This window comes from Phocoena phocoena, chromosome 7, assembly GCF_963924675.1.
Source record: "Phocoena phocoena chromosome 7, mPhoPho1.1, whole genome shotgun sequence".
Lineage (NCBI taxonomy): Eukaryota > Metazoa > Chordata > Mammalia > Artiodactyla > Phocoenidae > Phocoena > Phocoena phocoena.
This window is the reverse complement of record NC_089225.1, coordinates 85,839,010-85,865,143: the sequence shown is the minus strand read 5'-3', so window position 1 is coordinate 85,865,143 and position 26,134 is coordinate 85,839,010. Positions and strand designations below refer to the sequence as shown.

At 38.4% G+C, this 26,134-nt stretch overlaps 2 protein-coding genes across 2 annotated transcripts in view; one reads left to right on the top strand and one right to left on the bottom strand.

The window, feature by feature from the left end:
• DYTN (dystrotelin) overlaps positions 1 to 14,514 on the top strand; it is a 51,038-nt gene extending 36,524 nt beyond the window's left edge. Inside the window, exons 10-12 of the mRNA XM_065881169.1 lie at positions 4,909 to 5,068; positions 7,569 to 8,076; positions 14,411 to 14,514. Of these exons, the coding sequence (XP_065737241.1) occupies positions 4,909 to 5,068; positions 7,569 to 8,076; positions 14,411 to 14,514 (772 nt within the window). The remainder of the gene's footprint in view (positions 1 to 4,908; positions 5,069 to 7,568; positions 8,077 to 14,410) is intronic.
• Positions 14,515 to 17,455: 2,941 nt separating this feature from the next.
• On the bottom strand, positions 17,456 to 21,824 carry FAM237A (family with sequence similarity 237 member A). Its single transcript, XM_065881172.1, has 2 exons — positions 21,413 to 21,824; positions 17,456 to 17,595 (listed from the first exon to the last, which is right to left on the bottom strand). The coding sequence occupies exons 1-2, from the start codon at positions 21,822 to 21,824 to the stop codon at positions 17,456 to 17,458; spliced, it is 552 nt and encodes a 183-aa protein (XP_065737244.1).
• Between the last annotated feature and the right edge of the window lie 4,310 nt (positions 21,825 to 26,134).

Sequence of the window (26,134 nt, the reverse complement as noted above, 5' to 3'; positions counted from 1 at the left end):
TTATAAATGTAGAGTAATGAAATCCAACCTCCCATTCAGAGGAGTGGGTGCCACGGGCTGGTACATGGTGCCCCAGGAGCCTGAGCCAGGCTGGGTCAAGTCAGGACTTGCTTTTGGGGTGCAACTCAGGAGCCAGACTGTGATTTGAGAGATACGGTTTGGTGAGAAAATCCTAGATGAGAACTGAGCTGAGCATTATTAACTCAAAGAGACTTGGTGAATGCAAAGAGTAGTGATGAGTCCCAGTACACAAGCAATGGAAAGATAAGAAACTCAGTAGAAGGTGGAAGGTAGAAGTGAAAGATTTCTTGAGCCAAGAGAAATAAAATAACCCAACTGCTTTTTGCAGATGCCTTTAGAGAAGGAGACGTTCTGAGCAGCAGCGTAACTCGGGCAAAAGACTACTATTACTTTTTTTTTTTTTTTTTTTGCGTTACGCAGGCCTCTCACTGTCGTGGCCTCTCCCGTTGCGGAGCACAGGCTCCGGACGCCCAGGCTCAGCGGCCAAGGCTCACGGGCCCAGCCGCTCCGCAGCATGTGGGATCTTCCCAGACCGGGGCACAAACCTGTGTCCCCTGCATCGGCAGGCGGACTCTCAACCACTGTCCCACCAGGGAAGCCCACCAGTCACTTTTTGAAAAAGACATTTTTTTGAAATATCATTATCATGTTATTATGAATTTTTAGGAATATGGGTTAAATTCAACCCCAAAACTTATTTTCTCTGTTTCTCGCTTCTCTAGACCATAGTCAGCATTAGGAATGAACTGTGGAGGACTCACGAATCCATTAATGCTCTCCATAGGGACAGAAGGTAGGAACCATGTGTGGACAAATACTAACAGCAGAGACACATCAATAGCATTTTGCTTCTCTTTTAGAGGAAGAAATTCTACAAAGTTTTTACAGTGCTCTTTTTTTCTCTTTAATTTGGAAGACATTCCTTAAACAGAGAAATGCTATGATTCCAGTATGAAGGTAAAATGGGGCTTTGACTCTATTTGAGTAGTTAAATATAACTAAAACCACCCAGATAATTACATTAAGTTTGGGGTTTTGATTGAGTGATTTTATTCCTTGAAATTTGGGTAAGCATTTTCAGTGAAGTATTGTGTATGTCTTGTGTGTGTCTTATGGCTTCTAAAATAAATCAGTACATTTCTCCAACAGTATCTAACTTTCTCGAAGATTTACTATGCTGGCTGGAAACTGTCTACCATCTTATTGTGTCTCAAAGGACTAATTATTCCTTTAAAAAAATTATTTATTTATTTGGCTGTGCCAGGTCTTAGTTGCAGCAAGCGGGATCTTTAGTTGTGGTATGCAGGATCTTTTAGTTGCAACATGCAGGATCTAGTTCCCTGACCAGGGATGGAACCCAGGCCCTCTGCATTGGGAGCGTGGAGTCTTAACCACTGGACCACCAGGCAGGGAAGTCCCAGGACTAATCATCCCTTGAGTTCCTGTATCATGTTGTCATTCCTTTAGAAGACAAAATTCCTGGCTCCTCAATAAGAAGGTCCCCCTGAGGGAAGACCTTTGTTTGCAAGCACAATGCTTGGTATCTAGTAGGTGCTCAATAAATTAATGAGTAAATTATATTAATAAATACGTATTAATATAAAAATAGGTCATCAATAAGTTTACTGAGCATCTAATATATATGTGTATGTATGTATGTACGTATATATATATATATATATATATATATATATATATATATGATGAGATGTGCTTCACAATGCAAAGGTATGAAAGATAATGAACATTTTAAAACTTTGTGGTAACTCATGAAAAGAAGCTTAATAACACTTTTAAAGTAATCTAATAATAATTTAAATGTTAAAAATAATTTTGATCTTTTTCATGGTATAAGAAAAATAAATTAGAAATAAAATTAAGGAAAATAATATAGGAATAAAAAGGCAATTTTGAAACTTAAAATGTAGAAATAAAAAGGAAAGTTTGAAATTTAATTCTTTAAAACTTAATTCTTAAAATAATTACTTCAAACAATTATTTTAAACTAGATGATTTCCTTTTATATAATTCATACCCACTACATACACCATTGGTCTCCGAGTAAGATATTTATCAACACAAAGAATACCAGTGTGAGCCTGATTAGTGAGTAAAATCTATGTGAAGGCTTTATCCCTGTTCCTGTCTGCCCCATTATTTTTATCAATGATCTGGATAAAATAGTAGAGAGCATGCATCCAAATGTGTGTGACATGATACCAAAAGGCATAGATAATAAGCTAAATGACAGTCTTGAATCACTAAGATATCAGTCTGGAATGGTGGGGCAATTAATAAAGACCAAATTTTAAAAGATTAAATGCAAATCCTACAATTATAGGTCCAGGTTCACAACAAATAGCGTGGAGAGACCTGAGATATATAGTCAACTGTTAGTTCAGTAACAGCCCACAATTTGTCACTGATGATTTAAAAAGCAGTGCAGTCTCAGACTACATTACAAGAAAGAGTATCATTCAATCATTAGTTATCTATTTATTACTCTATGCTAGGTGCTGATCAAGAAAAGTAATGTCCCACTGCTCTGTGTGCGGTTAACTCGCCTGGTGAATTAACTTGCCTTTGTGTTTATTTGAAGACCTGGTACATGGGAGATTCAAGCTCCTTAGCTCCAAGAAGCAGAACTGCATGTAAAGATGTAAAAGTTTGGAAAGACAGATTTCAGATCATTTGAAAGGAATTATTTCTCAAATAATCTAAACTGTTTTGTTAACAGTGGATATTTACCTTGAAAGTATGGGGCTCCCAGTTGCTGGAAATATTGGCATTGGGTAAATCATGTTCACTGGAGACTCTCCGAGGATTTCTCCACTAAAACAAACAAACAAACAAAAAATAGAGTAGAAAAGAGCTGCACTTCTCATAGGGCTTTCCCTACTTTCACCTGGATTGTGGAAGGATGGGAACGCATGTCTTCTAGATGTTCAAACATGGTGGATGGGCCAGAAAGGAGGAAGGGGATGTGGGTGATAGACAGCATGGGAGAAAGATAAACTGATGTCACTACTGGTCATAACAAGCACAGCACTCTAAGTATAGAAAATACTGTCTAGAGAGGCCTTCTGAGAATGTTTCTTTGCTGTCTGCTATATAAAATCCCTGGGCTGACTCCTTTCTGAAAAGTCCATCATAAAGAAGTGCTTGAAACTCCAATTACAGTCAAGGATTTTAGAATCAGACTCCTTTTTCACCTGTGTGGCTGCCTGGAAGTTTGAGAGCCATCTTTTAGAGATGCCTGCTTTGGATAGGAGCCCCAGCTAAATTCCAAGACCTCTCCAAGATCTGGGGCAATTAAGAATTTCAAAGGCTCTAACATTGAGAAATGTTGTTGCATTTCCTACCAGGGAGCCCATTTCTACAACTTCCACAAATATGACCACAGCACTGGTCAAAGAATAAGACTGTACTTTAGAAAGCCAATTTTCACTGTATACATACACTGTAACAGGAACTAGTTTAGGCCTGGGCCTGGGGATATGGCAAGAAGCAAAACAGAAAAAAAGTTGCCAGAATAAAGAGACAATAAACAATTAGTAATAGAGTAAATAAGATATAAGTAAAATAACAAGTAAAACAGGTAGTATGTCATATAAAGTGACTGTGCAGAAGTCTGAAGGCTCAAGACTAAGTCAAAATCTAAGATCACATCATGTTCTGTAGCAATTAGACATGGCAAAAATCCATGGAGACAAGGAGATGGGAAGGACTAGGGAAGGAGATGGGAGGTGATGGAGGCGAGGTTAGGAGTTCTGGTTTGCAGTTTCAAGTAGAGCAGTGAGGGAGAGCCTCACTGAGAGTATGATGGTGACCAAAGACTTAAAGATGAGGGGATGAGCTGGGCAAGAACCTGGGGGAAGGAGGCATTGGGGGCCAAAAGAGCCAACTCTGAGGGGAGAACATGCCCAGTGTGTTCGAAGAGTTGCCAGAAGCTCTGTGTGGCTGAAGAACAGACAGTGAGTAAAAGAAAGCAGAGATGAGGTCAGGGAGGGAAGCCGAGGGTCTTGGCCATTTTGTTCAGCTTTGGCTGCCTCTATAAGAACTTTGGTTTATTCTAAATAAGGAGGGGAACATTGGAGGGCTTTGAGCAGAGGAGTAACATGGTCTGATTTATGGGTTTTCTTTGTGGTTCTTTTCTTTAAATTTTTAAAGAGATTTTTTTTTTGGATGTGGACCGTTTTTAAAGTCTTTATTGAATTTGTTACAATATTGCTTGTTTTATGTTTTGGTTTTTTGGCCACGAGGCACGTGGGATCTTAGCTCCCTGACCAGGGATCGAACCCGTAACCCCTGCATAGGAAGGCCAAGTTTTAACCACTGGACCTCCAGGGAAGTCCCCTGCCTTATGTTTTAAAAGAATTACCCTGACTACTTGGTTCATTCTGAAACCAGTGAACAACTAGACTTAGGAAGAGAAACCAAGACCCACAATTCACAAATTGCATCATTGTTCCCTCCCTGTGGTCTTGGTCGGGTTTTAGGTATTTAGCCATGACATGTATGCTATCATTCTAAATGGAGTGTTTCTGGACAAAAGGATAATGAATAAAGTCAATATTCGCATTTAAGGAGTTGCTGAAGGTATGCTGTCAAAAGTAATGCATAACATGCATGATGAGTTTTTGAAAACACCTCTAAAACCAATGAAATTCTTGGGGGAATTGTGTATGTAATAGACACGAAGGACAGCTGTACATGGTGAGCAAACAGTTTAAAGCAGGATTGATCAATGTTAGGTAATAGTCGAGGCGCAGGCTACTCCGGCATCTTCTCCCAGAGAGGACCCAGGGTACATCTCGCTAGGGCTCTCGCATCTTGCTGTGCTGATCTCTTGCCCTTCCAACCCACTCAGACCTGTCCTCTTTGCAGGCTCCTTAAAAAACAGTTAAACCAATACAAAGACAAGCTGCAAGCCATATATGCCTGCCAGGAAGAAAAGAGTTGCAGATTTGAAACAAAGATTCACGAACTCACAACCAACCAGGACAGTCTGTGGACGAAGCTACAGCTAATGGGACAGAATCTACAGGTATAGAATGTGGGAGACACTGGCCATCTGGGCCGTCTGAAAGTCTGACCTAGAATCTTCTGGCTGAGGGTCGGCTGCAGCCTGAGGCTTTGCACCTCACTCTGATCGGCCTCTTCCCTTTCCCTCTTCTCTCCATACCCTGACCAACTCCCCTTTTCATCAGCCAGACGATATCTTCCACTTTTGCGAAGGAAGTGCCATTGGGAGAGAACAGCATCGGTACCATTTAGAAACAATAGACCTGGGGCAAAGAGGTTCTTTATAGCATTGAGCCTTAAACCTTTAGTCTCAGCATCCCTTTTAGAGACTTACAATTTTTTGAGGATCCCAAGGAGCTTCTGTGGGTTATATCTATTGCTGTTTACCCTAATCAAAATTAAAACTGATAAGTGGTTTTAAAATAAATTTATTAACTAATTTGAAAATGCAAATAATAAATCCATTATATATGGAACATTTTAAAATAGTAATTATATATATTTATATATATTTAATGAGAAGACTGGCATTGTTTTACGTGTTTTACAAATCTCTTTAATGGCTGGCTTCAGAAAAGACAGCTGCATTTTTCCTAACTGCTTCAGCATTTGATCTGTTGCAAGATGTTCTGGCTGAAGAATATGAAAACATATGGCCTCACACAGATTTGCAGTTGAAAAAAAGAGGAGTATTTTAATAGCCTTTTCAGATAATTGGAGACCTTCTTTGATACTACACCAAAACATGATAAATGATTGTTTTTTAAAGGATGGTTGCAATATTGAATCTGAAACCATATCTCTTTCGCACCGTGTTTCATTAAAATACAATATTCTGTTGTGCTTTTTGAATGAATCTTCTATCCAGGCATGATTTTATACCATCATACACTGGTCATTTGGAAGTTCACCAAGCTATGCCGAACTTCCTAATGCTCACCCATTTTTACATTTAATGTAAAAATCATTAAAAAATCATATTCTTTAATACTACCATGAATCTCATCAGAAAAGTCTTTAAGAATTGGAAAGCAAGCAAGCTCATGGTAGTGGATGCAAGTTTTCCAAAATTCTAATTTTTGCTTAAAAGCTCAACTGTTAAAATTGGCAACACATATCATTGTTTTCCTTACTGTCACAGTCTCACTTCATTTTTGAAAAAATGTTTGCCAAATAACCGTCTAATTCTTTTGCACAAGAGGCAACTTTTATATTTCAGTAAACATAAGAAGTGTTTTATGCATACTTCCCATTTCATCACATATAATATTAAGAAGACATGTGCTACTAAGAAAAATAAGAATTTTTGCTACACCTTCAGGAATAGTCTTTTTTTTCTTTTTTATTGAAGTATAATTGATTTACAATGTTGTGTTTCAGGTGTACAGCAAAGTGATTCAGTTATACATAAATACATATATTCTTTTTCAGATTCTTTTCCATATAGTTTATTATGAGACATTGAATATAGTTCCCTGTGCTATACAGTAGGCCCTTGCTGTTTCTCTATTTTATTTACAGTCGTGTGTATCTCCTAATTTATCCCTCCCCCCACTTCCCCTTTGGTAACCATAAGATTGTCTTCTATGTCTGTGCGTCTGTTTCTGTTTTGTAAATAAGTTCATTTGTATCATTTTTTTTTAGATTCCACATATAAATGATGTCATATGACATTTGTCTTCCTCTGACTTCACTTAGCCTAATCATCCCTAGGTCCATCCATGTTGCTGCAAATGGCATTATTTCATTCTTTTGATGGCTGAGTAATATTCCGTTGTGTATATATACCACATCTTCTTTGCCCATTCATCTGCATCAAGGATATTCTTAAGAGGAGCTGCCTTTTCTTTTAACTGCAAGTGCACGATGGTAAGAATACCATCACTACTAGCACTGCTTGGTGATGCTGCCTTGATGTGCGGTAAACACCAACAACTTTAACTTTACTTACTCTTGATTTTGCACCATCAGTGCAAATGTCAACACAATGAAGAGGCAAATAACCTCTAAGTGTTATTGTGAAAATGATTTTGACCTCATGGACCCCTGAAAGGGTCTCGGGGACCTCCAGGAGTCTGTGGACCACACTTTGAGGGCTGTGCTTTGTAGAGAGCACACACCCCCCCAGATTTTATTCCTATGGCTTATTATGAAACCCCTCACAACATACCTACCTAAATGGATCATTATGAATGTTTTATTGTAATACTTTTTAGCTATCAATCCAAGATATCCTGACATTTCCAGATATTCCTTATGATATTTTTAGAACCTGAGCTTTCAGAACCTAGCATTTTCCCAAATTCCTTGTGATTATTCTCTGTGATGTTTTAGAATCTGAGCTGTTCTACCTTTAGGTTGACATTGAATTAACAGCATAAAATAAAATTAACAGCAATGTATCTAGAGACAAAAAAGAAAATCTTGCATTAAAATTTCCTATTGGAATATTAAAATTTAATGCATAATGAAAAAGTAAGATAAATGTTCATTTCTTCATAAATAAAGTTTTCTTTACCCAGGCAGTGTTGCAGCCCCTTCATCCTTCATCTTCCTGGCAAAATATGGTTGCCAAGCGTGACCATGGAAATGGTGAAGAAAGTTTTCAGAGGGGAGGAGAGTCTTCCCAGATCAAGGGTGCCACTGAGGATGGTTCAAAAGAGGAAACACTTCCTAAGTCCACTGTGACTGATGGAAGTTACCAAGGTCCAGCACATGCAGAACATGTTCTACCAAACGCAGAATCACCAGAGGCCATTTTGCAGCCAAGGTCAACGCAAAGCACCAGGACACGAAGCCAAGCACAAAAGACCTCGAAAGAAATCTTTAGTTCCCTACCCAGTTCCCAGGAAGGACTGCTGCAGGACGCCTCCCAAATTGCTCCTGCTGAAATGAACAGTCCTGCCCTGGCACCTGTGGAAAGGAAAGGGGCAGTTAACATCCAGGAGGGAAAGGATGAGCTGGAGGAAGAGGAACTGCAAGAATTGTTGTCAAAACTCATGGATGCCTTCACTCTAGAAATGCCTTCAGGTAAGATTTTACACAATCACTAGAGATAGTGATGGCCACGGAGTTAGGCTGCCTTTTAAAACACTTGATTCTATAGCTCTGTATTAGCCCTACAGCTACGATTCGTCTAGTGGGTAACAGAGTTGTGAGTCTTTTGGACATTAATAATCTCTCTGAACTTGATTTCTAGTGTTGCCTAATTGATGGGGTTATTGTGAGAATTAAAAGTGATAAGCCATATGAAGTTTTAGTATAGCACCTGGCACATACCAAGAATTCAATAAATACCTATTATTTTGTTATTGCAATTGTTATTATCAATAGTACTAAAACATATATAACTGGGCAGCCTGATGTTACCATTTCTAGATAATTGATTAAGGTCTCTGTATGATTAATAATACCATCATCATCATCACCTTCATAAGTTATGTCTCATTGTTAAACCTAAAAGCTCTTTTTATTAATACTTCTTTATTATAGCTATCCTGTTTTACAGTGACATTGTCTTACTTATAGAGTATTTTGTCATCTTAATATATCTATATCTGTATCCATTTCTTTTTAAGAAAGTGTAAGATCTTTTATGTTGGAGTGATCATATAGAGACTAAAACAAGGTGATAAAACAAGGATAACATTCTCATGCGTTTCTGCATCAAAGAAGGCCTTCCCAAAATATTTCTGAGTTGGTGTATTAGATTGCTAAGACTGCCATAATGAAGTATCACAGATCGGGTGGTTTAAACAATGAAAAAAATTTTTTTCTCACGCTCCTGGAGGCTGGAAGTCTGAGATCAAGGTGTCAGCAGTGTTGGTGTCTTCTGAGGCCTCTCTCCTTGGGCTGTAGATGGCTGTCTTCTCCTTGTGTTTTCATACCATTTTTCCCTCTGTGCAGGTCCCTATCCAAGTTTCCTCCTCTTATAAGGACACTACTCGTACTGGTTTAGGATCCAACCACATAAACTCCATTTCATTTAATTAACTCTTTAAAGACTCTATCTCCAAATACAGTCACATTTGGAGATACTGGGAGTGGGACTTCAGTATATGAATTTGGGGAGGGAGACACAATTCAGCCCATAATAGTTGGTGAGCTATAAAATGGGAACATGATAATGTCAGTTATATATTGAACTGGGTAGAGCCAAGTCAATGAAGTAATTACTTGGTGATTCTAAAAATATCTACTGTGAAGAGAGTTGGAATTATAATCCTGTATTAGAGAAAACAAGATCACAAAGATACCAGAAGCATGTTCAGGCTGCCTGAGACAAAGACTGGATGAGAACTCCCTGTGCCTGATTCTTAGGCCAACACAAGATTACACCCACTTATTTCCATCTAAACATCAGTGGGGTCATAGTGAGTATTCAAAGCAAAGTCAATATCCACTTGACCTTTTTAGGAAAATTTCACATAAAAATTTGACTTTTATTTTAGAAACTATTTTAGGATTTCACATATTCATCTCATTTTTATTTTTTGTTTCTCCAATTGAGTTTATGAAAGCTGTTGATTTTTAAAATATTGTATTGGGTCAGCCCTCACAAATGTAGTAGGCTATATTGTACATTTCAGATTCCTAATAGACTAGGTCTACTACACATATTTGGGAGACAATATCTCAGCACTGCATGCAGTTTGATACCTAAAAGATCCATGCATATTTTAAGTAACTTTATCAAGGTCTATACATATAAATGTATCTGTATCTATATATACACCCATCATTATATCATTTAAAGGGAAATCATGAAAAGGCAAAGTTTATTTTTAAATTCAGATAATGCAATAATGTATAAAGATGCAGTCAGCATTATCCAATCTTGTGGATAATATAAAAAATATATTCTCAAAAAATTTACCTCTGCTTCCATTTACGATTTAAATAGAACCATTGAGATGTTTCTGTAGGTAGTATGCATTATTATACAAAAGTGCTTATGATATTAGCAGGGAAGTGCATCTTTCCCTTTTTGTTATTATACTGCATTGTATACTTTGTGATAATTCAGTGAGTACTAATTGACAAGATTTGAATGTATAGTCATTTCTTTTATATCAGTTTTATTTCTTTGAGGCTTTTAAGCATAGGATCTATGTTAATCTTCATGGCTAATATCTACATTTATTAAACATTGCCATTCTTCACTCAAATATTTCTTACTAAGTTTGTATCCTTATTCAATCAGGTATTGAATATGATTCTGTTGGTAAACTCTACTTAGCCACTGGCAATACGCATTATAAAAATACACCCGTAATTTATGCATACTTATCAAAATCACAGCAAACATAATCAGAGACAGAAATGTGATAACCACACATATGAAGATGTGGAAAGGCAAACAAACTAAATTAAGGTATTGGTCATTTTTTTTTATTTCTATCTCTGTTACAGATACATCAGATAACAGCAGGAAGTTTCTAATCGTTTTACTGCCCCTGTTTTTTATTTTTTAATTTGAGAATTGTTGGAAAAATTAGAAAGATCTATTGTTTGTAATATACTAAGATTTGCTCAGACTGTCAACATATTCACCCAGTGTGTGATTATCCTTGTAGCTGACTAGCTTTTTGAATTGGAGCTTTGCTAAGGAGTCAACACATTTTGGAAATTAAGATGAACTTTATATGACTTAAGACTTAATAAGACGAAAACGGCAAGCATGATGGTCAGTTTGGGGGCAGTTGTTGACATTAACTGAATAGAGTCTTTCAATATCAAGATCTAGGATAATAGGATTTCAGGAGACCCTGAGAGCTTAATGGAAAAGAGAAAGTGTGTAGAAGGCGTTCCCCAAACCTCTTTAAATTCCACATGTTGGACTGAAAATCAGTATCAAACATTTTGTTCAAATTTGCAGTAAAGGAATTAGATTTGAAAGAGCATCTAACACTACTTGCTTCTGTGGTGACAAAAAAAAAACAAAACTTAATGCTCTAGTCTTACTTTCTCATTAAATTATTTTCTTTCCCTTTCTGAGCGAAATTTCCTACTTACATCTCTGAAATTCTTTCCCCAGCTTCTCTTCCATCCCTCTTTGCCATCCGTTTACCACAGTAGGTTTCAAGGATGAGAAGGGAAGGTGAGGGAGTGATGATGGGATTAACAGGGCATGGTTGAGGGTGGGGATGTGGAAGAATTATTCCTGTTCCTTTGTTTCCCACCTGCAACCATCATCTAAACTATTATTTTAAATAATCAGAAGATAAAGTTTGGACTTTAGCAGGTTATAGAAAAAGAAGGAGCAGTGCTTTAGCAACCACAGGTAAGAGAAGTTCAACACTGGATCTTTATCTCACTTATTTAGAAGGTAGACTTCTCAAATGCTGCCTGGGAATCCTAAGGATATATGCTGAACGCTTAGTGAAACTTTCTCTCTCTGATATATATATATGTACATATATATACACACACACATATATATATGAAAAAGTAGAAGTAATTTTTCTTGATGGGAAAAGATACACAAGAGTTCCAGCATTAAGCTCCATGAAGGTAGAAAAAGATGTCTAGTTGGTTCATCCTTCATTCACTCATTCATTCAACAAATAGCCATCAAGATTTAATTATGTGCCAAGAGCTGTGCTTGATGCTGGGCATTCGTTTTGAAAGGGGTAAATTTATGTTTTTAAAACACTTTGTCATTGTGTAGAAGCGGCTTGGAGAAGGGCAGGTGGTGGCGGCTTGGACTTGGTAGATTGTCGTACGCTTATTGCTATAAGGAAAACTGGGAAAGCTGAGATGGAGGAAGGTCAGCAAATCAAGAATTCTGTTTTGAACACATTAAGTGTGAATTGCTTGGAGACATCCAGATGGAAATAGCGGAGTGACGGTCAACATGTACAATCTGGAGCTCAAGGTCTTAGTCCAGAGTAGACATTCAATACGTATTGGTTTGCTTCATTAATTATTATTGTAAGGAAGACATGGGCTCAGTATTTCAATTGCCAGAAGAGTAATCATAGAGTAGATAATCTAATACTTTTAAACCTCTATACCCATCATTCTGATAGCCTTCTCTCACATCCCAAATTCATTCAGAGACCAGATAGATTGTTAACTACATTCAAGTGAATTATTCTCCGACGTGATTTCCTCTGGACTGTTGATCTCACAGGTTTGTCTATCTAACACCTCACTAGGCCTCTGACTATATTCTATATTAATTCAGTCCCTATATGTATGGAATTCCAAGTTCATGCCAAGCAATGTGCTTGGTGTTAGGTGCATATCTTTGGCTAGTTTTAACATTTCAAGGGACTGGAGCTTAAAAATAAAACAACCAAACAAGAAAAAAAGAACAGATGTATGAAATGAATTATTGCTTCTCTATTTCTTTGTTATATTTAAAGTTTTTATAACTGTGGGCTGAGGAATAGAATATCCTAAAATAAGTTTGTCTCTGGACAAAGTTTTTTATTCAGGCAATAAAATATTATTTATTCAAGGTCCTTGTAGTTCTGGAGCAGTGTTAGAGAATAGACATTAAAACGACATGAACCCTCTCTTATGTTCAACAGAAAACAGCACAGATGGAGCCATAATAAATCATGGAACTAAAGTGTATAACAAACTAAGCCTTTACATGTTTTTATTTCCTGTGATCTTATTTTTTTAATTATACAAACAATATTATACAGCATGCTCATTGTAAAATTAAAATGCCTAAGTGCACATGTTTTTCAAAAATGAATCCATCATCATGTCCTTCACTCCCTGTCACCTGTTTCTCAGAGGTAAAATATGTTGGCAGTTTAGTGAGTTTTTCCTTCAGACTTTTTTCTTTGCATATATGTGTCTTTACTTTCTCAACATAAGTTAGGTCGTACTTGTTTTGCTTTTTCCACTTGACAAAATATCTTAGACATTGGGCAATGTCATTTTTTAAGTGCTGCATAATATCCCAGGGTATAAATATACCATAATGTATTTATTGGTGTGTAATTCAGTGGCTCCCAATTTTTTATTATCATAAGAATGTTTTGATGAGTACTCTTATAGCATATATCTTTGTACTCATATGTAAATATCTCTGTAGGATCAATTCTTAGAAATGGAACTTTTAGCTTAAAAATTATGTGTATCCAACTTTTGGTTAATAACTGCCAAATTGTAGAGCTTTCTACAACACAATTCCTATTACAATAGGTCATAGGGGACCACTCAAACCATTAATCAGTAACTATAGAGCAGAGGTCTCAGAGCATCTTCCCTAGGCCGGCAGCATCCGTATCACCTGGGAACTTATGAGAAGCACAATTTCTTGGGCCCCATCCCTGACGTATTATGGTAGTCAGAGTTCTCCAGAGCAACCGAACAAACAGGATGTATATATAGATATAGAATGAGATTCATTTAAAGGAATTGGCCCACATAATTATGGAGGCTAGCAAGTCTAAAGATCAGTAGTCAGCAAGCTGGAGGCCCAGAGGAGCCAATGTGTAGTTCCAATGCAAAAGCAGGCAGGCTCGAGCCTTAGAAAGAGCTGATATTTCCTTTTGAGTCCAAAGGCAGAAGAAAACATGTCTCGCCTGGAATACAGTAAGGCAGAAGGAATTCTCTTACTCAGACTTTTTGTTCTATTCAAGCCTTCAGTTGATTGGACAAGGTCCATCCCATTAGGGAGGGCAATCTGCTTTTACTCTGTCTACCAATTCAAATGTTAACCTCATCCAGAAACACCTTCACAGACACACCAAGAATAATGTTTGAACAAATATCTGGACACCACAGTCTAATCAAATTGACACATCAAATTAACCATCATGTATTCTGAATCAGAACTCTGAGGGTGGGACCTAGCAATGTATTTTAACACTGTCCAGATGATTTTAACATACACCAGAATCTGAAAACCACTGCTCTAGACTGGGCTTTCTGGCTACTCAGATTCGTGCTTGAAGTTATGGGAAAATGCTCTTTAAGAACCCACAACTTGGGCTTCCCTGGTGGCGCAGTGGTTGAGAGTCTGCCTGCCAATGCAGGGGACACAGGTTCGCACCCCGGTCCAGGAGGATCCCATGTGCTGCCGAGCGGCTGGGCCCGTGAGCCATGGCCGCTAGGCCTGCGCGTCCGGAGCCTGTGCTCCGCAGCAGGAGAGGCCACAACAGTGAGAGGCCCGCGTACCGCAAAAAAAAAAAAAAGAACCCACAACTTGGTTGAATTAGTAATTGATCATGGTAAATGATACCCATCTCATTTGCAAGCTAGCTTAGAGAAAGGGCATTGCCATCAGGAACTGCAGAGAGATGGATTTTATTTCTTCTCTGTGCTAGAGCTTTATTAAGATCGGCTTGAGAACCTACAGGTGCTTTCTCTGAAGGACTTTCCTGTTTGTTGTTTTCAGACCTGCAATCTTCAGTAAATATGGACCTGTATTGTGGAGCTGAGCGAGTATGCAGGGCCTTCTCTGCCCTTGTTGATCAGATCACTTTGCCCAACTTGAAGTGAAAAAGAGTCCAGACTCAAAGGCCCCTTGTGGTGATGACGAAACGTGTTTTCAAAATCTGTACTAAAAGAACTAAACCTTCTACCTCTTTCTCAATAGTCTGGCATGAAGTATGAAGAAAATTTTATTTTTTAATGTCTCTACACGTGTCTTTGTTCTTCAGAGTAAAGCCCTGGGAATGAGGAGTGATAGAGGAAAATGGAAAGAAGGAGCCAAGTCAAATCCAGATGTGCTGCATTTCCAATAAAGGCCCTTTCTTTGAATACATTGGTAGTAATATTCAAGTGTGTGATCTACAGGAATTCATGCAACTAACCTCTTCCATATCTGAATTACCGAACTGATGACCTAATATTCTATCTAGATGCTCCTGCTGGAGAATAGGCTTGGCAAAGAACTAAATACACACACACACACACACATATGTGCATATCAGACACGCACGTGAGTGTATGCAGATCTGGTGAGATCTGAATGAACTCTGTGGATCGTCAATCTTCCTGTTGTGTTATTGTACTATAGTTACGCAAGACGTTACTATGAAGGGAAACTGGATGAAGGGTATACAGGATGTCTCTGTATTATCTCTTACAACGTATACGAATCAGCAATTATCTCAGAATAAATTTATTTTAAAAACATGAATGTTTCTCACTAAAACCCCACATTCATTGAATCTGGCCAAAGTACTTGTGTGCCTCCATCCTCTGTATATATGATTAGGGTATAGATGCTTAATAATGTCCAAAGTAGTAGCTAAAATCTTTTGACTGTGAGAGCACTTAGCTTCTAAGCACCATGTATGTATTAATACTAATTTAAACCTCACAACAAACCTGGTAAGTAGATATCTCTTTTTATGAGACAACTGAGGCACAGAGAGGGTCAGTAACTTGTCCAAAGTCGTTTGGTCACTACTTGACAAAGTTGAGATTCGAACCCAGCTCCTAAGCCTGTATTCTAACCACTGCTTGCACTTCCTCTAAATAAATATTGTTACGGTTCCATTGTTTCACCTGTTTTCTTGATGTGCAGTCCATATTACATTCAGAGAGGCTCTGGGCTCTTATTTATATGATCCATAACTTCTAGTAATGTTTCCAGAGTGAAATAATGTCCAACTGGGTAGGATTAAGACTAGGTTACCCCTGTTCAGTCTCATCCTAATCTTTTTGAATTTGTTTTTCAGCCTATCATGAATTTTTTATTTTGGTTTTGTTGTTCAACGTATTCACTCTCCTTCTTACTTCATTCCAGCTTGTTCCTTACAAGTTTGTTAAGTATGCCCCAGAGCACTGGTCAGCAAACTACAGCCCATAGGCCAAATCTGCCCACTGCCAGTTTTGTGCAGGCTGTGAAATTATTACATTTAAAAAATAATAATTGAAAAAAATCAGATGAGGAGTAATATTTTGTAACAGTTGAAAATGACATGGAGTCAAATTTCAGTGTCCGCGAGCCAAGTTTTAAAATTGGAACACCGCCGTGCTCATGTATTTACATATTATCTACAGCTGCTTTAATTCTACAAAGACAGAACTGATTAGTTGCGCCAGAGACTGGATGGCCCACAAAGCATCAGAAAAAATTGGCAGCCCCCGTTGTGTAGTACCAAGGTGTGGGAGGAGCAAGGGGCAGGCATCTCTTCAGCGATTTATAAGAGGTAATGAGTTTATATAATGGTTTTTAAGAATATGATGCAAGACATTAGAGAAAGTAGTACAGAAGCAAAACCATGAGTCTCTGTAGAAATGGTAGTCAAAGAGTGGCAGCTTTTAATGTGCTTATTCTTCTAATCAAGTTAAAGCTGAGGCTGGACCGCCCCCCCCCCCCCCAGTTCCTTCCCCGGACTTGCTTCCCCTACTGTTACGATTTGGCTAATCTTCAGTTGCATCTGTGTCTTCTAATAATAACCCTTTGGAAAAGATTTTTCACTTAAAGAGGGCCATAAACCTTCAGTGAAAACACTTACTGAGGCTTCCTTTGGACCTGGGAAAAGCAAGTGAAATGCTAACATATCTGAAATTCAAACTGGTTGTCAACCATCAATTATAATAGAATGATTGGAGAGATGAGCGTAATTAGAGATAAAAATAGCATTGTGTCTGGAACTCAAATATATTTGTTAATTGGACTTCTTTGCTATGAACCTCATTCAAGCCTGGTCATTTTGAGAGCAAATATTTTTATGGGTTCTTTTCTCATAATGCTGTTCGTTTGATTTTTACTTTTCTTTTCAATGTAAAGTGTAACCAGTTATAATCTTAATATTTAATCCAATAGAAAATATGCTAACTGAGAAAATATTTATACCTACTGCTATTTTATTAGAGTTTGGATTATCATTAATGGTAACATTAAATATTGAAATAAAAAGACTCCAATAACATTACTTGGGGTCGAGAGCTTTTATTCATTTTGTTTCTATTAGAAGAATGCTTTATTCACCAGTTTCGTGTTTTGTTTTTTGCTTCACTCAGTTCAAAATATTCTAAAATATTCTTTCAAACAAAATTCAAGTAACTACCACCAATAACTGGTAATTAATAAATATAGTCTCTTATTGGCCTGTGCATAAACAATCCAGTGGTTAATATTTCCAAGTCATGCAGTGTATTCAAGTTAAATGTGTGGCACTCTAGTTCATTAACAATGTCAAGCATCCCAAAACAATGATCAAGATGAATACAAAGAATCTGAGTAGCACGATCCCCTACTCATCTTTGGAAGCTGTTTTAACTGTTTCATACAGTGGGATGATCTGGCAGTAATGTCGCCATTTGAAGGAACATGCTAGCAGCCTAAAAGAATGAAACTAAGTACTCAGAGAATGTGGCTTAAGCATCTCTGGATGCTCCCACCATTTCAAGTAAATAGACGATCAGTAGTCAAGAAAAAATATATATTTAAATTCCAAGATGTGCATTAGCTCTGAAGCTCGATTTATTTTCTCTTTATTTCCAGGCTACTGGTCACTTTTCCAATGAACTTAGACCCACTCCTATGTATGTGCATGTTTATCAAGCCTTCAATCAACTCTTTCTTCTTTAGGGAAGGGATTCTTGGTTGCTGAGGATATACACCTGAAAGTAGAGAAAAGCAACTAGTCATTAGGTCACCAAATTATTTTCAGGCTAATAAAGTATCAATGACTTGGTTTTTAAAAGAATGTTTGCTGTTTCTGACACTCGGCTATTAATATTCTGTATAGATTTTTTGCAGAGGTGTATTTGAAATTTTTATTTATGCAAAACTTTGTGTCCTATGAACTTTAATTATATAATATGAATTAAGTAGATTATAATAAATACATTTCCAATTTGATTAATATGTATTAAAATATATTTTTCTGACTAAAAAAGTAAAAAATTGTCATCATATAATTTTAATATAAAAATATAAAGAAAAATGTTTAAACCACCCATAATACAATCTTCCAGAGAGAACCATAGTTTTACACATACATACTTTATACCATAATTTAGTTTACCATTACCCTATTATGGGACATTTAGATTATTTCCAATTTTCTGTTGCTATAAATAATATTGCAGTGAAGAGCCTTATACTGCAAATTGGCTACAGCTCTGAATGATTCTTTAGAATAGATTTCTAGATTCGTAATTTCTGAATATGTTGCTTACAAAATTTCTCAGAGTGAGTAAAGTAGAAAATCAAGCATTTGTGAATCTAACTTATATTTCTGAAGCATTGTTTTCTCTTCTGCTTAATGTTTAAAAAATAAGCATTATGAACATTTGCCGGCTAGTTAGACACTGACTGCAAACATCATCAAATTATAAATCTAAATTTTAACTTTCACGTCACAGAGGAAAGCAAAGACTCACAATTTTTCTAGACCGTCCAAACTGCCAGGTTCAGGCAGGTAAGTTTTTCTGTTCCTCTCAGGGGCAGAGCAAGATTTGTTGAAGGAAGAGATCATCATTTTTGACACAAACAAGGATATACTTCAAAATCCTTTCATTTGTATTAAAGCCTTTACCCTTGTGTTAACCTCAACTCTGTTATTTTCTATCTGGGAGATATTATCAGCCTACTCTTTTCCTAAGTCAATTTCTCTCTCTCTCTCTCTCTCTCTCTCTCTCTCTCTCTCTCTCTCTGCCTTCACAGAATCCATCATAATTTAGTAGTGAAGCCTGGGTATACCCTCTTCAGCCTTCTGACCATTTTGGCACTCAGCTGTTAGCTTGTTTCTTTCTAGACAAAATAACAATGCTCTTTTGAGTCTTCTCAAACGATGATATCTTTGGCCCTCAGAATTTTTGGAATTCTCATTTCTGGATCACCTCTGTTTCTGCTTATTAAATTTATAAACCACCACAATGTCTAGGTCATCACTCAGCTCGGTAAGCTCTCCTTGGAGTAAGGCTCTTCCAGATTCTTTCTGTAGTTAAATCCACGCTTTTCATACATTTATTGTTTATAGAATCACAGAACTTCAGAACACAGAATGTGAAGAGACTTTAAGGGCCTTCTAATTCTTCCCATATCCCTCGTTTTCAGATGAAGAAACTGAGAGCTAAATAAGTCAATTAACTTGCCCAAGGTTACATAGCTATTTGGTATCTCTTGTTTTCATAGTTCTGACTCAATATTAACAAATATATTAACATACAAAGTTATATAGGAGTTTTGTGTTTTTAATAAGGCATGATTCATTGCAACATTTCTCAAGTGAATTTAAACTATTTAACTTGAAGACATCAAAATAGCAAGAACCTTTCCAGGTATTATGTAGACACTCATTTTAGTTTTTCTCTTCTGCTCTGATGATGTGATTTCCCTGAGAACTATGGAGACAAACACCTCTTCACCCTCACCCCCATCCCAACCTAGTAGAATATTAATTCCCCAGGGACAAAAGAAAAAATTAGTGAAGAATCTGTGCAGGTACATCCAGAGCCCAGTTGAGCCACTAGAGATTTAATCAAGCCTCTTGAGATGAAATCTCGATGTTCCTGAAACTAACTTTCAGACAGGGTCTCTTCTTGACCCAAGACCCTCTTTGACTGATTATACAATACAAATGGAAAGTCTTATTTCCTGGTCTGCAACAATTATGTCAAACATTAAAATAACTTCAATAAAGTGAAATGTTTACCCCTAATATTTGCAAAGCAACTCCTAGTAAAGTTTGCAGACCAGCTGGGTCAATAGCAACTCTGCAGCAAGATGAAGGAAGTGACTTCCAAAGCTGAAGACAAATCTACTTTTTTTTTTTTTGAAAAAAGAAGATACAAATGCCATGTTGAAGTATGCTCAGAAAATTACATGTAGTCTCAGACTATTATGGTAGCCTGTTGCAAGCAAGCAAACTGAAAGCTGTTTTTGAGATTATATATATATGTAATTTTAATATACAATTAAATTATATAATTTAATTAATTATAATATATAATTATAGATAATTATTTTCCTGTTAAGTTGAACACAAACATCATTTTCATTTATTCTATAGATACTTAAAGTGCAAAGTGAGTGCAAAATACAAAACAAGAAATAGTGGTAGTAATTTGAGTACCACTGTTAAGTAGAGTAAGAATGGAAAAAAAAAAAAAAAGAATGGAAAAAAGAGCCTACAGTACAGATGAAGAAAATACACAGTCCTTACTGATGCTGATACCTGGGAAGCCTCTGTTCAAAATATTTTTAAAATATTGGTAACCAACATTTAAAGATAGTCATTTTGCATTTCTGCTTTAGTAGCTAAACTGCTAAAAGAATATTTCCTCTAAAAAATGAAATTGGTTTAAGTGACAATAACACTTGCCAAATTAATAAATTTATCTATAAATAATTGCAGTGGATTATCTGGCTTTATGGATCAGCTAATAATATTTTTTGTTACTGAGGTTAAAACAAACTAGATATTTAAAGGTTCTACAATATCTTGGGAAAAGATTGATCTATAATTATTACTGTTAATTGCTATTTTAATAGATGCTTTACAGGAACATATAACAGTTCTCACAATCAAATGTACAATTGCAAAAATTATTTATGCTTCAGTTTTCCACTAGTGCATAAATAGTTACTACCACCCAAACAGCCCTTGCTGCAAGCTTTAGAAGCACATTGGTTGAAACAACACCAAAAAAGGAACAAAAACAGTATGAATAAGGCTGTTATTCCCAGCTTACAGTGATTTATTCACCCTCCTTCTAATTCTATAAAGGATATTCTAGTGCCCCTGGAGAAGACTGCATTTGAATACCATATTTACTTCAGTGAAAAATCTCTAAATTTGTAGGAAGTTCCAGATTTCTAAAAATTAATTACTCAGCTTGCTGGAAGTTAATTACTTATTTGCAATTTGTTCCAAAAAACAAGGAAGAGTGAATTTGCAAGCCAGCTGATTTTTCTACCATTTATCCATCAGCTAAGTAAGTACATCTCAAGGAGTCCTTCCCATTTACATGAAAGCAATTAGTTTTTGTTTCTGTTTTTGTTTTTCTATTTAAAAGGGACAAGAGCCTTCCCCAGGCTTATATTCAAATCTTCCCAATTCCATAGCAAGCGAACACAGGTTATGACTACCAATGTTCAGCCTTACTGAAAAAAATAATATTAATTTGGGGGCATCCCTTTATACCTTGATATTGTATTTTAGGGATCATGTCTTTTCCTACTTGTCTTTCTGATTCTTCTTTGCTGCTGTTGAAGTATGAAGATGAGGACAATGTTGATAAAAACAGCTACTGCAAATTACAAAAGGAAGTGCTATCTATCTTCCTATCACTTGCGTACTCTTTGGGCTCACCCCTGAGGAGGCTATGTGTGGCAATGGATTGCCCTAAAGCCACTTCCCTCTTCCTCACAATTCAGCACATTCACACTTGATTGATCCTTTCAAAAGACATGGGACCTGGGGTTGACCACCTTTTTTTCTCCCTGTGTGCTGTGGATGCACTGCTGAGATCTTCTCTTCCTCTCCAGCCAATTGCCTCCTTCCTAAGCCATGGTTTCTGGAGAGGACACAGTCCACATAGATGTCCCAGAAGAGTTGGGCCAGATCCCAAAACAATGCCCCATGCTGCAGGTTCTCAGATGACTTCAGGTAGATCATAAAATCCCAGAAACCTGAAACAGTGTTGGAAATTTGAGGCTTCCACATTTCTAGGAGGAGTACTGAGGAAGATTCCCAGCACTGAGGATCAGCTTGGTTAAGAGCCAGCAGATCTGTCTGGCTGTGACAGAAGAAAGGAGACACACAGCATATTCCCACAATGAGCAGGGAGCAGGTGAGACTCAAGTGGTGGTAGATCCCTCCTCTGTTCCCAGGATTGGCCATGGCCCTGAAACTGTGCAAGATGGAAATATTTCATATGAGTTCCTGCTTGTGCTCCACTCAGTAAAGAAAATAATTATGCCTTTAAGAACCTTGGTGCCAGCAAAGGAAACATACCATCATCTCTGGGAAAAGTCTTATCCTACCTCCCATCTCACAAGCCCAATTCTATCTAAAATGATACACTGTCAAGCCAGGTAGTACAAAACCAAGATGCTTAGATTAAGAAAGATTTATTCCTAAGATGTGCTCTTTTGTAAGATAAATAAGTAAACTTGGTTTTCCCTAGTACAGAGAAATATAGTTTAAAAGCATATTAAGTGAAATTTTTCAGTCTTGCTACATGGCTTTTATTATTCTATAATTGCATAATTTAGCCTAGCTATCCTAAACCAGGACTCCCATGCAATTAAGAATTTGAACATATTTTACCCTTGGATGCTTTCCTATTATGGTTCCTTTTATTATTAAAAAAAAGGCATAAGAATTGTAAAATGTTATAAATAAAAAATAAACACAAGATAGTGTGATAAAAGTATGGGAAACAAGGTATATTCAACCCATTAGAGTAGAATTAACAAACATTTTACAAACACCTGAAATGTTCTGCAATTCTGACATAACTTTCATAAAGATGATCTTTTCTCATTTTTCTCGTCTTGCTATAAATCTCAAGAATTTTAACAACAATTATTTGCCTCTCATTCAGCTTTTCTGGCTTTCACAGCCGGTTGCAATAAAACCAAGACATCCATATACACTTTGAAATTATTATGTTACACTTCAGACAAGTCCAATGAGAAATGATGTACTTAAAATAATAATAAACCGGACTTCCCTGGTGGCGCAGTGGTTGAGAGTCTGCCTGCCAATGCAGGCGACACGGGTTCGTGCCCCGGTCCGGGAAGATCCCACATACCACGGAGCTGCTGGGCCCGTGAGCCATGGCCACTGAGCCTGCGCGTCCAGAGCCTGTGCTCCGCAACGGGAGAGGCCACAGCAGTGAGAGACCCGCGTACCGCAAAAAAAAAAATAATAAAAACAAACCAATTTTTTTCCCAGGAAAAAAGGTTTACCTGAATCTTCACAAATGTATATGATATACAAAATGTATATTACACTTAAACAACTCTAGTGTAAAGAAAAAGCAGGAGGGCATATACAGCTGACTTTCAGTTTTATATTTCCAAATCTTTTAGATGTTAGTATCATGAAGGCAAGCATGGCACAGCTCATGGGAATTCTCATGAGGATATGTCTATATTGGAAACATTTCATGATAACACCATGAGGTGGAATCTTTCTCTTCTGTACAGCAGCAAAACATATTGAGTCTCCCTTAAACCGGTATTTCAGAAACTGTCTTTGAACAGGCACATTCCTGAAGAGGCATGTTGAGATACAAAATTATTCAAAAATATTTCCTCTATATTTCAGATTATTTACACAGGATACCTACCTGAACAAAATCAAATTTAATATGTCCTCTTCTGAACTAAAATATCAAAGTCGAGGGGCCGCAAAAGTTTTTCCTTAGGGGACAAGTCGAAGCTGTCAGCGCTAAGTTTATTAGAAGACCAGGGGCGGGATACTGTCCAGGGTGCTGAAGTTGGCGAGTCCGGGACTCGCTGCCCGCTTGCGCCGCAGCGCTCACATTGGCTCCGTCAGGTTCCCTCCCCTTCCGAGAGTCTTCCCCAAGCCTGGAAGTTCCTCAACCCTGGGATCCTGCGTGTGTCCTGCCACAAGCCCCGCGCTGTGCTCCCTACGTCTCGATCCCGCACCTGGTTCCACCACCTCTCCCTCCTCAGGGCGGAGCTGCCTGGGACACCCTGTGTCCTTCGTGCCCCATTAGCCTCCTTACTCCGCGGCTTGACTCCCAGGTCACAGAAGGGAGCCCCTCCGCAATTACCTGCGCAGCCCTGTCTGGATTCCTTGGAGTGCGTGGAGAGAAAATGTCCAGACTGCTCCCTGAGCAAGCGGCGGTCCCCACCTTCAGCGTCCTGAAGGTTACGGTGCCTCTTCTTAAGCAGTGGGAGTGCTCGGCGCCTCTTCAAGTCTACGTCAAAACGCCAGGAAACGGCCGCCACCTCTCGCCCCCAAGTCCATCTCCTGCACCCTCCTCTTCCCTCCCTCCCCTGAAGATTTCGTTTCAGAAAACAAGGAGGCTTAGCCGCACACACCTCATTGACACTGACCCCTACCCCCTCCTCCACCAGCGGAACTGAGCCTTTTGTGTGGTTGGCTTCCCGGTCCTACGTTGGGAGGCGTGACACTGCTGGCGGGAACTGGAAAGTTGGGGCCCAGTCCCGCGCCCTTCAAGGAGCAAGTGGGGCTCCCTAGATCTCTACTCTCCAGACGTTCCTTGTTTGAGAGTAAAGTGATAGCAGGGAAGACTCAGGACTCCTAGGGTCGGAGAATGCACGTGGGTGCCCTCACAGCGGTCAGTAAGGAAATTAAGGTGCATCCCAGTGACATCCTCGGTGTGAATTTCTCCTGCCTGCCTGTGGTCCAGGGCTCCGAAAAGAAACACACCCTTGAGGCAAGAACGCAGGTAGGGACAAGGCACCACAGGAAGCTCCCCTTGACTGGGGACAGGAGACCCCATTATCTCCAGGCTCTGTGGCTTGGATCACCCCAGGAGCCCGAGCTGCTGCTAGTATTGCTTGAGTCAGCCCACTGCTCAAGATTTCCCAGAGGGGTTCCTGCTTTCCAAGAAGAGGAGACGTCTGGGATTCTCTCTGGTTCTCAACTCAAAGCTAGTTAATATCCTAGTCAGTCCTGTCACATTTTAGGGGCTCTGCTGAGAATTAAGGCCCACCCTAACTGAAATACACCCAGACCAAGAGCCTGAGGCAAAAGTCTTACCTTTGCCACGGTTTCCAGGTTTTTGCCCCCTCACCTCAAAACCCTCGAAGCATCCTGAAAACCACTGGTAGTCTCCACTAACCGAAGGCTTTTGTGCCAGCTCAGTAGTATCCATGGTTACCTTCCAGAGGGGCACAGGGAGGAACCCAGGCTTATAGCAAGGTTTACCAAAGACTCGAGGAACATCCCCTCTACCCAAGTGGTAGGAAGAGATCTCAAGAGGATTCCTAGGGTTTCTGGGCTTTTTCTCTTCCTCTGAAATCAGTTTCTCAATCTGTGAACTGAACATACTAATGTCTGCTTCTATTTATCTTCTGAGGAAGTGGGAAAAGATCATAAATGAGGGTTTCAACTTGCTTCCTGAACTTCAAGGAGCTCTCAGCTTCTTGGAGAAGATAATTACAGAAGCATAGTGTGTGAACACAAGGGATAGAGATTGGTGTGGGAGAACCCTGAGAAAGGAAAAGGGGAAGGAGGGGGCAGAGACAGTGTGTTTGAGGAGGTGACTGGTGACCTTCTTGAAGAAAAAGTTATACAGTTTTCCTGGAGCCATGGTGCGGGGGTGGGGGGGGGTGGATGGTCTCCTTCAGGCAGGGAAGTTAGCACGATCAAAGGCAGGGAGGGAGCAGTCCTGTGCTTCTGGGGAAAATCGTCAAGTGATAGGAAGAAGGGAAGTCAAGGGAAGGAGTGCAGAGAGAGAAAGGAGAACAGAGGTAAAGATGTGGGGATTTAATTCTGGTTTTAGACATGTTGAAAGTTACACTACCCTTGAAAATATTGGTATATAAATATGCAGTGCTTACTTTATTTTCAAGTGCCTGTGTGTCAGGCACTATTCTAGATGCTGTGCACACAGAAGGAATAAAACAAATTCCCTGTACTCATGGAGCTTATACTGTAGTGGGGGTGGGAGAAGAAAATTTATATTTTAATTTAAAAATTATATATGGATAATGATTTGTGTTTCTAGTTTCTGGGTTAAATGATGAGTTTACAGCTGTGTATCAAAAGCAAACACACAACTAGTTAATTAAATAAACAAATAGTGTGATGAGTCAATAATGAGTGTTTATAATCCTGAAGCCTGAGGAAAATTATATGTGTAATGTGTCAGTTATGGTACGAAAAAAACGAAGGATCACCAAGAAAAAGTAAAGTGTGACTAGGAAAGGATAATGGGGGAAGAGCTATTTTATATGGAATATTGAGAAGTCCTTCCTGAGGAAGAGATATTTATGTAAAGATTTATTAATGTGAAAGAGTGAGTCGTGCATATGTATGTGAGAGAATGCTCCAGGTAGAGCATAGGGGAAGCATAATTGCCTTGGAACATACATGGTGTGATAAGAGTGTTTTCTGGGTATTGTGGTAGGAGATAAGGTCAGAAAGGTGGTCAGAAATCCACTCTGGTTGCTCAGTAGAACACAGACTAGAGGGGAGCAAAGGCA